Below are 13347 nucleotides of genomic sequence, written 5' to 3'. Positions count from 1 at the left end.
CTCCCTCTTGACCTTGGCCTGTTCTCGCCGCACGTTCCTTCCCTCGCAAACCCCCCCCCCTCACCTCCACTTCCCGTCCCTCAAACTCCTCCCCCTCGCCCCCAGCACCGTCTGATACAATTGGCTTTACCCCCCCCCCAAACCCTCCTCACTCCCAACCCCAACCCTCTCCGGGGAATCGAGGGAGGGCGGGAGTCAGAGTGGAGGGGGGGGGGGGAAGGGGTGGACCGCCGAGGTATCGCAGCCACGTTTGCCCCACTCCGCTTCACGTCCTTCCGACCGGTCCAGCCGGTTGTGGGATCTCCCTGTGCCTCAGTGGGCTGGGAGGGCTTGTGTTCTGTGCCCCCCCCCCCCACCCCCACCCCCACCGGTCCATGGAGTGGTGTTCCACAGTGGAGGGAGGGGGACCCCCCCCTAGGAGTAGATGGTGATGACCTCGCTGCCTCCTCCTCGCACCAGTAACACTCGCTCCAACCCCTCTGTCAGGACCTCGAGAAACTCCATGTCTGGGTCAGTGGGTCAGGGAACGTTCACCGGGACCCGGGGGAGGCCGACGCACAGCACGATCCCATAACCGCAACCCACCACACCCCCCCCCCCCATACCGCAGCCCACAGCACAGCACGATCCCATAACCGCAACCCACCACACCCCCCTCATACCACAGCCCAAGGCACAGCACGATCCCATAACCGCAGCCTCACTGCACAACACGATCCCATAACCGCAACCCACCACACCCACCCCCCCATACCGCAGCCCACAGCACAGCACGATCCCATAACCGCAACCCACCACACCCCCCTCATACCACAGCCCAAGGCACAGCACGATCCCATAACCGCAGCCTCACTGCACAGCACGATCCCATAACCGCAACCCACCACACCCCCCCCCCATACCGCAGCCCACAGCACAGCACGATCCCATAACCGCAACCCACCACACCCCCCTCATACCACAGCCCAAGGCACAGCACGATCCCATAACCGCAACCCACCACACCCCCCCCCATACCGCAGCCCACAGCACAGCACGATCCCATAACCGCAACCCACCACACCCCCCCCCATACCACAGCCCACGGCACAGCACGATCCCATAACCGCAACACACCACACACCCCCCATACCGCAGCCCACAGCACAGCACGATCCCATAACCGCAGCCTCACGGCACAGCACGATCCCATAACCGCAACCCACCACACCCCCCCCATACCGCAGCCCACAGCACAGCACGATCCCATAACCGCAACCCACAACACCCCCCCCCATACCGCAGCCCACAGCACAGCACGATCCCATAACCGCAACCCACCACAGCCCCCCTATACCGCAGCCCACAGCACAGCACGATCCCATAACCGCAGCATCACGGCACAGCACGATCCCATAACCGCAACCCACCACACCCCCCCATACCGCAGCCCACAGCACAGCACGATCCCATAACCGCAACCCACCACAGCCTCCCTATACCGCAGCCCACAGCACAGCACGATCCCATAACCGCAACCCACCACACCCCCCCATACCGCAGCCCACGGCACAGCACGATCCCATAAACCAGCCTCACTGCACACCACGATCCCATAACCGCAACACACCACACTCCCCCTATACCGCAGCCCACAGCACAGCACGATCCCATAACCACAGCATCACGGCACAGCACGATCCCATAACCGCAACCACCCCACCCCCCCCCCATACCGCAGCCCACAGCACAGCACGATCCCATAACCGCAACCCACCACACCCCCCCCATACCACAGCCCACGGCACAGCACGATCCCATAACCGCAACCCACCACACACCCCCCATACCGCAGCCCACAGCACAGCACGATCCCATAACCGCAGCCTCACGGCACAGCACGATCCCATAACCGCGACCCACCACACCCCCCCCATACCGCAGCCCACAGCACAGCACGATCCCATAACCGCAACCCACCACACCCCCCCATACCGCAGCCCACAGCACAGCACGATCCCATAACCGCAACCCACCACAGCCCCCCTATACCGCAGCCCACAGCAAAGCACGATCCCATAACCGCAGCATCACGGCACAGCACGATCCCATAACCGCAACCCACCACACCCCCCCATACCGCAGCCCACAGCACAGCACGATCCCATAACCGCAACCCACCACAGCCTCCCTATACCGCAGCCCACAGCACAGCACGATCCCATAACCGCAGCATCACGGCACAGCACGATCCCATAACCGCAACCCACCACACCCCCCCATACCGCAGCCCACAGCACAGCACGATCCCATAACCGCAACCCACCACAGCCTCCCTATACCGCAGCCCACAGCACAGCACGATCCCATAACCGCAACCCACCACACCCCCCCCATACCGCAGCCCACGGCACAGCACGATCCCATAACCCAGCCTCACTGCACACCACGATCCCATAATCGCAACACACCACACTCCCCCTATACCGCAGCCCACAGCACAGCACGATCCCATAACCACAGCATCACGGCACAGCACGATCCATAACCGCAACCCACCACACCCCCTATACCGCAGCCCACAGCACAGCACGATCCCATAACCGCAGCCTCACTGCACAGCACGATCCCATAACTGCAACCCACCACACCCCCCCCCCCATACCGCAGCCCACGGCACAGCACGATCCCATAACCGCAACCCACAACACCCCCCCCCATACCGCAGCCCACAGCACAGCACGATCCCATAACCGCAACCCACCACAGCCCCCCTATACCGCAGCCCACAGCACAGCACGATCCCATAACCGCAGCATCACGGCACAGCACGATCCCATAACCGCAACCCACCACACCCCCCCATACCGCAGCCCACAGCACAGCACGATCCCATAACCGCAACCCACCACAGCCTCCCTATACCGCAGCCCACAGCACAGCACGATCCCATAACCGCAACCCACCACACCCCCCCATACCGCAGCCCACGGCACAGCACGATCCCATAAACCAGCCTCACTGCACACCACGATCCCATAACCGCAACACACCACACTCCCCCTATACCGCAGCCCACAGCACAGCACGATCCCATAACCACAGCATCACGGCACAGCACGATCCCATAACCGCAACCCACCACACCCCCCCCCATACCGCAGCCCACAGCACAGCACGATCCCATAACCGCAACCCACCACACCCCCCCCCATACCACAGCCCACGGCACAGCACGATCCCATAACCGCAACCCACCACACACCCCCCCATACCGCAGCCCACAGCACAGCACGATCCCATAACCGCAGCCTCACGGCACAGCACGATCCCATAACCGCGACCCACCACACCCCCCCCCATACCGCAGCCCACAGCACAGCACGATCCCATAACCGCAACCCACCACACCCCCCCATACCGCAGCCCACAGCACAGCACGATCCCATAACCGCAACCCACCACAGCCCCCCTATACCGCAGCCCACAGCACAGCACGATCCCATAACCGCAGCATCACGGCACAGCACGATCCCATAACCGCAACCCACCACACCCCCCCATACCGCAGCCCACAGCACAGCACGATCCCATAACCGCAACCCACCACAGCCTCCCTATACCGCAGCCCACAGCACAGCACGATCCCATAACCGCAACCCACCACACCCCCCCATACCGCAGCCCACGGCACAGCACGATCCCATAACCCAGCCTCACTGCACACCACGATCCCATAATCGCAACACACCACACTCCCCCTATACCGCAGCCCACAGCACAGCACGATCCCATAACCACAGCATCACGGCACAGCACGATCCCATAACCGCAACCCACCACACCCCCTATACCGCAGCCCACAGCACAGCACGATCCCATAACCGCAGCCTCACTGCACAGCACGATCCCATAACTGCAACCCACCACACCCCCCCCCCATACCGCAGCCCACGGCACAGCACGATCCCATAACCGCAACCCACCACACCCCCCCCATACCGCAGCCCACGGCACAGCACGATCCCATAACCGCAACCCACCACATCCCCCCCATACCGCAGCCCACAGCACAGCACGATCCCATAACCGCAGCCTCACTGCACAGCACGATCCCATAACCGCAGCCCACCACACCCCCCCATACCGCAGCCCACAGCACAGCACGATCCCATAACCGCAGCCTCACTGCACAGCACGATCCCATAACTGCAACCCACCACACCCCCCCTATACCGCAGCCCACAGCACAGCACGATCCCATAACCGCAACCCACCACACCCCCCCATACCGCAGCCCACAGCACAGCACGATCCCATAACCGCAGCCTCACTGCACAGCACGATCCCATAACCGCAACAAACCACACCCCCCCATACCGCAGCCCACAGCACAGCACGATCCCATAACCGCAGCCCACCACACCCCCCCATACCGCAGCCCACAGCACAGCACGATCCCATAACCGCAGCCTCACTGCACAGCACGATCCCATAACTGCAACCCACCACACCCCCCCTATACCGCAGCCCACAGCACAGCACGATCCCATAACCGCAACCCACCACACCCCCCCCATACCGCAGCCCACGGCACAGCACGATCCCATAACCGCAGCCTCACTGCACAGCACGATCCCATAACCACAGCATCACGGCACAGCACGATCCCATAACCGCAACCCACCACACCCCCTATACCGCAGCCCACAGCACAGCACGATCCCATAACCGCAGCCTCACTGCACAGCACGATCCCATAACCGCAGCCCACCACACCCCCCCATACCGCAGCCCACAGCACAGCACGATCCCATAACCGCAGCCTCACTGCACAGCACGATCCCATAACTGCAACCCACCACACCCCCCCTATACCGCAGCCCACAGCACAGCACGATCCCATAACCGCAACCCACCACACCCCCCCCATACCGCAGCCCACGGCACAGCACGATCCCATAACCGCAGCCTCACTGCACAGCACGATCCCATAACCGCAACACACCACACTCCCCCTATACCGCAGCCCACAGCACAGCACGATCCCATAACCGCAACCCACCACACCCCCCCATACCGCAGCCCACGGCACAGCACGATCCCATAACCGCAGCCCAAGGCACAGCACGATCCCGTAACCGCAGCCCACGGCACAGCACGATCCCGTAACCGCAGCCCACGGCACAGCATGATCCCGTAACCGCAGCCCACGGCACAGCATGATCCCGTAACCGCAGCCCACGGCACAGCACGATCCCGTAACCGCAGCCCACCCCCTCCAATACCACAGCTTCACGGCACAGCACGATCCCATAACCGCAGCCTCACAGCACAGCACGATCCCATAACCGCAGCCTCACAGCACAGCACGATCCCATACCCACACCCCTCCCCATAACCCCGCCTCACTGCACAGCACGATCCCATAACCCACACCCCCCATAACCCCGCCTCACGGCACAGCACGATCCCATAACCGCAGCCTCACTGCACAGCACGATCCCATACCCACACCCCTCCCCATAACCCCGCCTCACTGCACAGCATGATCCCATACCCACACCACTCCCCATAACCCCGCCTCACTGCACAGCACAATCCCATAACCCACACCCCCCATAACCCCGCCTCACTGCACAGCACGATCGCATAACCCACACCCCCATAACCCCGCCTCACTGCACAGCACGATCCCATAACCGCAGCCTCACGGCACAGCACGATCCCATAACCCACACCCTCATAACCCAGCCTCACTGCACAGCACGATCCCATAACCCACACCTTCATAACCCTGCCTCACTGCACAGCACGATCCCATACCCAGCCTCACTGCACGGCACGATCCCATAACCCAGCCTCACTGCACAGCACGATCCCATAACCCACACCCCCATAACCCCGCCTCACTGCACAGCACGATCCCATACCCATACCCCCCATAACCCAGCCTCACTGCACAGCACGATCCCATAACCGCAGCCTCACGGCACAGCACGATCCCATAACCCAGCCTCACTGCACAGCACGATCCCATAACCCACACCCCCCCATAACCCCGCCTCACTGCACAGCACGATCCCATAACCCACACCCCCCATAACCCCGCCTCACGGCACAGCACGATCCCATAACCCAGCCTCACTGCACAGCATGATCCCATAACCCACACCCCCCATAACCCCGCCTCACTGCACAGCACAATCCCATAACCCACACCCCCATAACCCAGCCTCACTGCACAGCACGATCCCATAACCCACACCCCCATAACCCAGCCTCACTGCACAGCACGATCCCATAACCGCAGCCTCACTGCACAGCACGATCCCATAACCGCAGCCTCACGGCACAGCACGTTCCCATAACCCACACCCCATAACCCCGCCTCACTGCACAGCACGATCCCATAACCGCAGCCTTACGGCACAGCACGATCCCATAACCCACACCCTCATAACCCCGCCTCACTGCACAGCACGATCCCATAATCCACACCCTCATAACCCAGCCTCACTGCACAGCATGATCCCATACCCACACCCCCCATAACCCCGCCTCACTGCACAGCACGATCCCATAACCCACACCCCCATAACCCAGCCTCACTGCACAGCACGATCCCATAACCCCGCCTCACTGCACAGCACGATCCCATAACCGCAGCCTCACGGCACAGCACGAGCCCATAACCCACACCCCCCATAACCCCGCCTCACTGCACAGCACGATCCCATAACCCACACCCCCATAACCCAGCCTCACTGCACAGCACGATCCCATAACCCCGCCTCACTGCACAGCACGATCCCAAAACCGCAGCCTCACGGCACAGCACGATCCCATAACCCACACCCTCATAACCCCGCCTCACTGCACAGCACGATCCCATAACCCACACCCTCATAACCCCGCCTCACTGCACAGCACGATCCCATACCCACACCCCCCATAAACCCGCCTCACTGCACAGCACGATCCCATACCCAGCCTCACTGCACAGCACGATCCCATAACCGCAGCCTCACGGCACAGCACGATCCCATAACCCACACCCTCATAACCCCGCCTCACTGCACAGCACGATCCCATACCCAGCCTCACTGCACAGCACGATCCCATAACCGCAGCCTCACGGCACAGCACGATCCCATAACCCACACCCTCATAACCCAGCCTCACTGCACAGCACGATCCCATACCTACACCCCCCATAACACCACCTCATTTTGCACAGCACGATCCCATAAACCCACACCCTCATAACACAGCCTCACTGCACAGCACGATCCCATAACCCACAACCCCCCATACCCCAGCCTCACAGCACAGCACGATCCCATAACCCACACCCCCCATACCCCAGCCTCACTGCACAGCACGATCCCATACCCGCACACCCCCATACCCCAGTCTCACTGCACAGCACGATCCCATACCCGCACACCCCCCATACCCCAGCCTCACAGCACAGCACGATCCCAGGCTCTATTCTTAGGCAACAACGCAATTTTGACACCCAGCAGGTAATACTGAGCCCCACACGCTCACACACAGCAAGGGAGAGTCTGTGGGCACCCCCCCACCGCCAACCCCCCCACGCCGAACCCACCCCCCCACCCCCTGCCGAACCCACGAAGGAAAGGATACAGTTCTCGTCACCGTCCGGATTCCTGGGCGGTCCGGGCATGTTGAGTAGGACAAGCCGAGCGTCGTGCGATTTGTTGACGATCACCTCGTTCAGCTTGACGGCTGTGTGCATCCTCCGGACGTTGGACTGGTCCCTGCGGTGAGGGGGGGGGGAGGGGAGGGGAGGGGAGGAAGATGAGAGTGTCACACAGCCAGACTGGGTCAAAACCCCGGAAGCCCCTCCCCGACGGCGCCTGTGGGTGTACCCGTGTACCCGCTCGGCGAGGACCCGGTGGGAGGGGGGGGCCTCGACCCTGTGGACTTTTGGTCCGTTTTTCTCTCTCGCAGTTTCCCTTGTGGGGGCTGCTCTTTAAACTTGGTCCCCGGATTCTGTTCACTTTACCCACACCCCCATAACCCCGCCTCACGGCACAGCACGATCCCATAACCCACTCCCCCCATAACACCGCCTCACTGCACAGCACGATCCCATAACCCCGCCTCACTGCACAGCACGATCCCATAACCCCGCCTCACTGCACAGCACGATCCCATACCCACACCCCTCCCCATAACCCCGCCTCACTGCACAGCACGATCCCATACCCACACCCCCCCATAACCCCGCCTCACTGCACAGCACGAATCCATACCCACCCCCCCATAACCCCGCCTCAATGCACAGCACGATCCCATACCCACCCCCCCATAACCCCGCCTCACTGCACAGCACGATCCCATAACCCCGCCTCAATGCACAGTACGATCCCATAACCCCGCTTCACGGCACAGCACGATCCCATAACCCCGCCTCACTGCACAGCACGATCCCATAACCCCGCCTCACTGCACAGCACGATCCCATAAACCCGCCTCACTGCACAGCACGATCCCATAACCCCGCCTCACTGCACAGCACAATCCCATACCCACACCCCCATAACCCCGCCTCACTGCACAGCACGATCCCATAACCCCGCCTCAATGCACAGCACGATCCCATAACCCCGCCTCACTGCACAGCACGATCCCATAACCCCGCCTCACTGCACAGCACGATCCCATAACCCCGCCTCACTGCACAGCACGATCCCATAACCCCGCCTCAATGCACAGCACGATCCCATAACCCCGCCTCAATGAACAGCACGATCCCATAACCCCGCCTCACTGCACAGCACGATCCCATACCCACACCCCTCCCCATAACCCCGCCTCACTGCACAGCACGATCCCAAAACCCCGCCTCACTGCACAGCACGATCCCATAACCCCGCCTCACTGCACAGCACGATCCCATACCCACACCCCTACCCATAACCCCGCCTCACTGCACAGCACGATCCCAAAAACCCCGCCTCACTGCGCAGCATGATCCCATAACCCAGCCTCACTGCACAGCACGATCCCATAACCCCGCCTCACATGCACAGCACGATCCCATACCCACACCCTCCATAACTCCGCCTCAATGCACAGCACGATCCCATACCCACACCCCTCCCCATAACCCCGCCTCACTGCACAGCACGATCCCATACCCACACCCCGCATAACCCCGCCTCACTGCACAGCACGATCCCATAACCCCGCCTCACTGCACAGCACGATCCCATACCCACACCCCCCATAACCTCGCCTCACGGCACAGCACGATCCCATAACCCCGCCTCAATGCACAGCACGATCCCATAACCCCGCCTCAATGCACAGCACGATCCCATAACCCCGCCTCAAGGCACAGCACGATCCCATAACCCCGCCTCACGGCACAGCACGATCCCATAACCCCGCCTCACTGCACAGCACGATCCCATAACCCCGCCTCACTGCACAGCACGATCCCATAAACCCGCCTCACTGCACAGCACGATCCCATAACCCCGTCTCACTGCACAGCACGATCCCATACCCACACCCCCCATAACCCCGCCGCACGGCACAGCACGATCCCATAACCCCGCCTCAATGCACAGCACGATCCCATACCCACCCCCCATAACCCCGCCTCACTGCACAGCACGATCCCATAACCCCGCCTCAATGCACAGCACGATCCCATAACCCCGCCTCAATGCACAGCACGATCCCATAACCCCGCCTCACTGCACAGCACGATCCCATAACCCCGCCTCACTGCACAGCACGATCCCATAACCCCGCCTCACTGCACAGCACAATCCCATACCTACACCCCTCCCCATAACCCCGCCTCACTGCACAGCACGATCCCAAAACCCCGCCTCACTGCACAGCACGATCCCATAACCCCGCCTCACTGCACAGCACGATCCCATAATCCCGCCTCACTGCACAGCACGATCCCATAACCCCGCCTCACTGCACAGCACGATCCCATAACTCCGCCTCACTGCACAGCACGATCCCATAACCCCGCCTCACTGCACAGCACGATCCCATACCCACACCCCCATAACCCCGCCTCACTGCACAGCACGATCCCATACCCACACCCCTCCCCATAACCCCGCCTCACTGCACAGCACAATCCCATAACCCACACCCCATAACCCCGCCTCACTGCACAGCACGATCCCATAACCCACACCCCCATAACCCCGCCTCACTGCACAGCACGCTCCCATAACACACACCCCCATAACCCCGCCTCACTGCACAGCACGATCCCATAACCCCGCCTCACTGCACAGCACGATCCCATAACCCCGCCTCACTGCACAGCACGATCCCATAACCCACACCCCCATAACCCCGCCTCACTGCACAGCACGATCCCATAACCCACACCCCCATAACCCCGCCTCACTGCACAGCACAATCCCATACCCACACCCCCCATAACCCCGCCTCACTGCATAGCTAGATCACATAACACCAGCCTCACTGCACATCACGATCCCATAACCCCAGCCTCACTGCACAGCACGATCCCATACCCGCACCCCCCATAACCCACCAACCGTTGGGGGCGGGGGGGGGAGAGAAGGGGGCACAGGGGTGTGGGAGGGAGGGGGCGCTGGGCGGGGGTGGCGCTCCCGTCACTTACGGCCGGATACTGAGGAGATCGCGAAAACCCTCGGGGGTCTGCGCTCGGCTGCGCTGCTTCTCCCCCAGGTACTTGTCCCGGGTCCAGGTCATCTGTACGCGGTCTGGCATGGCGTCTACCTCATCTTCGTCGTCCGAGCCCAGGCTGGCCAGCCGCAGGGTGGAGTTCCGGTCCTTGACAAACTGCGCCTGCGGACAGAGGGCAGAAAACAGGGAGCAGCTCACACCTCCGGCCGACAGGGGGAGGAGGAGGGAGGGCATCGAGGGGCGGGGGGGGGGGAAAGAGTCACGGGGGGAGGGGAGGGGAGCAGGGTGAGGAGGGGGTGAGTGTATCGAGGGTCAGGGGGCAGTCACGGGGGAGGGGAGGGAGTGTATCGAGGCTCGGACACAGTGACAGGGTGAGGAGGGGGTGAGTGTATCGAGGCTCGGACACAGTGACAGGGTTAGGAGGGGGTGAGTGTATCGAGGCTCGGACACAGTGACACGGTGAGGAGGGGGTGAGTGTATCGAGGCTCGGACACAGTGACAGGGTGAGGAGGGGGTGAGTGTATCGAGGCTCGGACACAGTGACGGGGTGAGTGTATCGAGGCTCGGACACAGTGACAGGGTGAGGAGGGGGTGAGTGTATCGAGGCTCGGACACAGTGACAGGGTGAGGAGGGGGTGAGTGTATCGAGGCTCGGACACAGTGACAGGGTGAGGAGGGGGTGAGTGTATCGAGGCTCGGACACAGTGACAGGGTGAGGAGGGGGTGAGTGTATCGAGGCTCGGACACAGTGACGGGGTGAGGAGGGGGTGAGTGTATCGAGGCTCGGACACAGTGACAGGGTGAGGAGGGGGTGTGTATCGAGGCTCGGACACAGTGACAGGGTGAGGAGGGGGTGAGTGTATCGAGGCTCGGACACAGTGACAGGGTGAGGAGGGGGTGAGTGTATCGAGGCTCGGACACAGTGACAGGGTTAGGAGGGGGTGAGTGTATCGAGGCTCGGACACAGTGACAGGGTGAGGAGGGGGTGAGTGTATCGAGGCTCGGACACAGTGACAGGGTGAGGAGGGGGTGAGTGTATCGAGGCTCGGACACAGTGACAGGGTGAGGAGGGGGTGAGTGTATCGAGGCTCGGACACAGTGACAGGGTGAGGAGGGGGTGTGTATCGAGGCTCGGACACAGTGACGGGGTGAGTGTATCGAGGCTCGGACACAGTGACAGGGTGAGGAGGGGGTGAGTGTATCGAGGCTCGGACACAGTGACAGGGTGAGGAGGGGGTGAGTGTATCGAGGCTCGGACACAGTGACAGGGTGAGGAGGCGGTGAGTGTATCGAGGCTCGGACACAGTGACAGGGTGAGGAGGGGGTGAGTGTATCGAGGCTCGGACACAGTGACAGGGTGAGGAGGGGGTGAGTGTATCGAGGCTCGGACACAGTGACAGGGTGAGGAGGGGGTGAGTGTATCGAGGCTCGGACACAGTGACAGGGTGAGGAGGGGTGAGTGTATCGAGGCTCGGACACAGTGACAGGGTGAGGAGGGGGGTGAGTGTATCGAGGCTCGGACACAGTGACAGGGTGAGGAGGGCGTGAGTGTATCGAGGCTCGGACACAGTGACAGGGTGAGGAGGGGGTGAGTGTATCGAGGGCTCGGACACAGTGACAGGGTGAGGAGGGGTGAGTGTATCGAGGCTCGGACACAGTGACAGGGTGAGGAGGGGTGAGTGTATCGAGGCTCGGACACAGTGACGGGTTGAGGTGGTGTTGTGTATCGAGGCTCGGACACAGTGACAGGTGAGGAGGGGGTGAGTGTATCGAGGCTCGGACACAGTGACAGGGTGAGGAGGGGGTGTGTATCGAGGCTCGGACACAGTGACAGGGTGAGGAGGGGGTGGAGTTGTATCGAGGCTCGGACACAGTGACAGGGTGAGGAAGGGGGGTGTGCGTGTAGCGTGAGTCGGGACTGAAGAGTGTAGTGAGTGTCTCGAGGCTTCGGACACAGTGACAGGGTTGAGGAGGGGGTGTGTATCGAGGCTCGGACACAGTGACGGGGTGAGGAGGGGGTGTGTATCGAGGCTCGGACACAGTGACGGGGGTGAGTGTATCGAGGCTCGGACACAGTGACAGGGTGAGGAGGGGGTGTGTATCGAGGCTCGGACACAGTGACAGGGTGAGGAGGGGGTGAGTGTATCGAGGCTGGGCACAGTGACAGGGTGAGGAGGGGGTGAGTGTATCGAGGCTCGACACAGTGACAGGGTGAGGAGGGGGGTGAGTGGTATCGAGGCTCGGACACAGTGACAGGGTGAGGAGGGGGTGAGTGTATCGAGGCTCGGACACAGTGACAGGTGAGGAGGGGGTGAGTGTATCGAGGCTCGGACACAGTGACAGGGTGAGGAGGGGGTGAGTGTATCGAGGCTCGGACACAGTGACAGGGTGAGGAGGGGGTGAGTGTATCGAGGCTCGGACACAGTGACAGGGTGAGGAGGGGGTGATGTATCGAGGCTCGGACGACAGGTTTTGGACAGGGGTGAGTGTATCGAGGCTCGGACACAGTGACAGGGTGAGGAGGGGGTGAGTGTATCGAGGCTCGGACACAGTGACAGGGTGAGGAGGGGGTGAGTGTATCGAGGCTCGGACACAGTGACAGGGTGAGGAGGGGGTGAGTGTATCGAGGCTCGGACACAGTGACCAGGGTGAGGAGGGGGTGAGTGTATCGAGGCTCGGACA

General features: G+C 61.9%; 1 protein-coding gene across 1 annotated transcript; it reads right to left on the bottom strand.

The window, feature by feature from the left end:
- Positions 1 to 367: 367 nt before the first annotated feature.
- si:cabz01102082.1 (solute carrier family 12 member 6) lies at positions 368 to 10899 on the bottom strand. The gene is made up of 3 exons (XM_041175814.1): positions 10640 to 10899; positions 7633 to 7766; positions 368 to 506 (listed from the first exon to the last, which is right to left on the bottom strand). The coding sequence occupies exons 1-3, from the start codon at positions 10897 to 10899 to the stop codon at positions 415 to 417; spliced, it is 486 nt and encodes a 161-aa protein (XP_041031748.1). The 3' UTR covers positions 368 to 414.
- Positions 10900 to 13347: the final 2448 nt, after the last annotated feature.

Source organism: Carcharodon carcharias, chromosome 27 (assembly GCF_017639515.1).
Source record: "Carcharodon carcharias isolate sCarCar2 chromosome 27, sCarCar2.pri, whole genome shotgun sequence".
NCBI lineage: Eukaryota > Metazoa > Chordata > Chondrichthyes > Lamniformes > Lamnidae > Carcharodon > Carcharodon carcharias.
The sequence above is the reverse complement of the archived record's forward strand: the minus strand, read 5'-3'. Positions and strand labels throughout refer to the sequence as shown.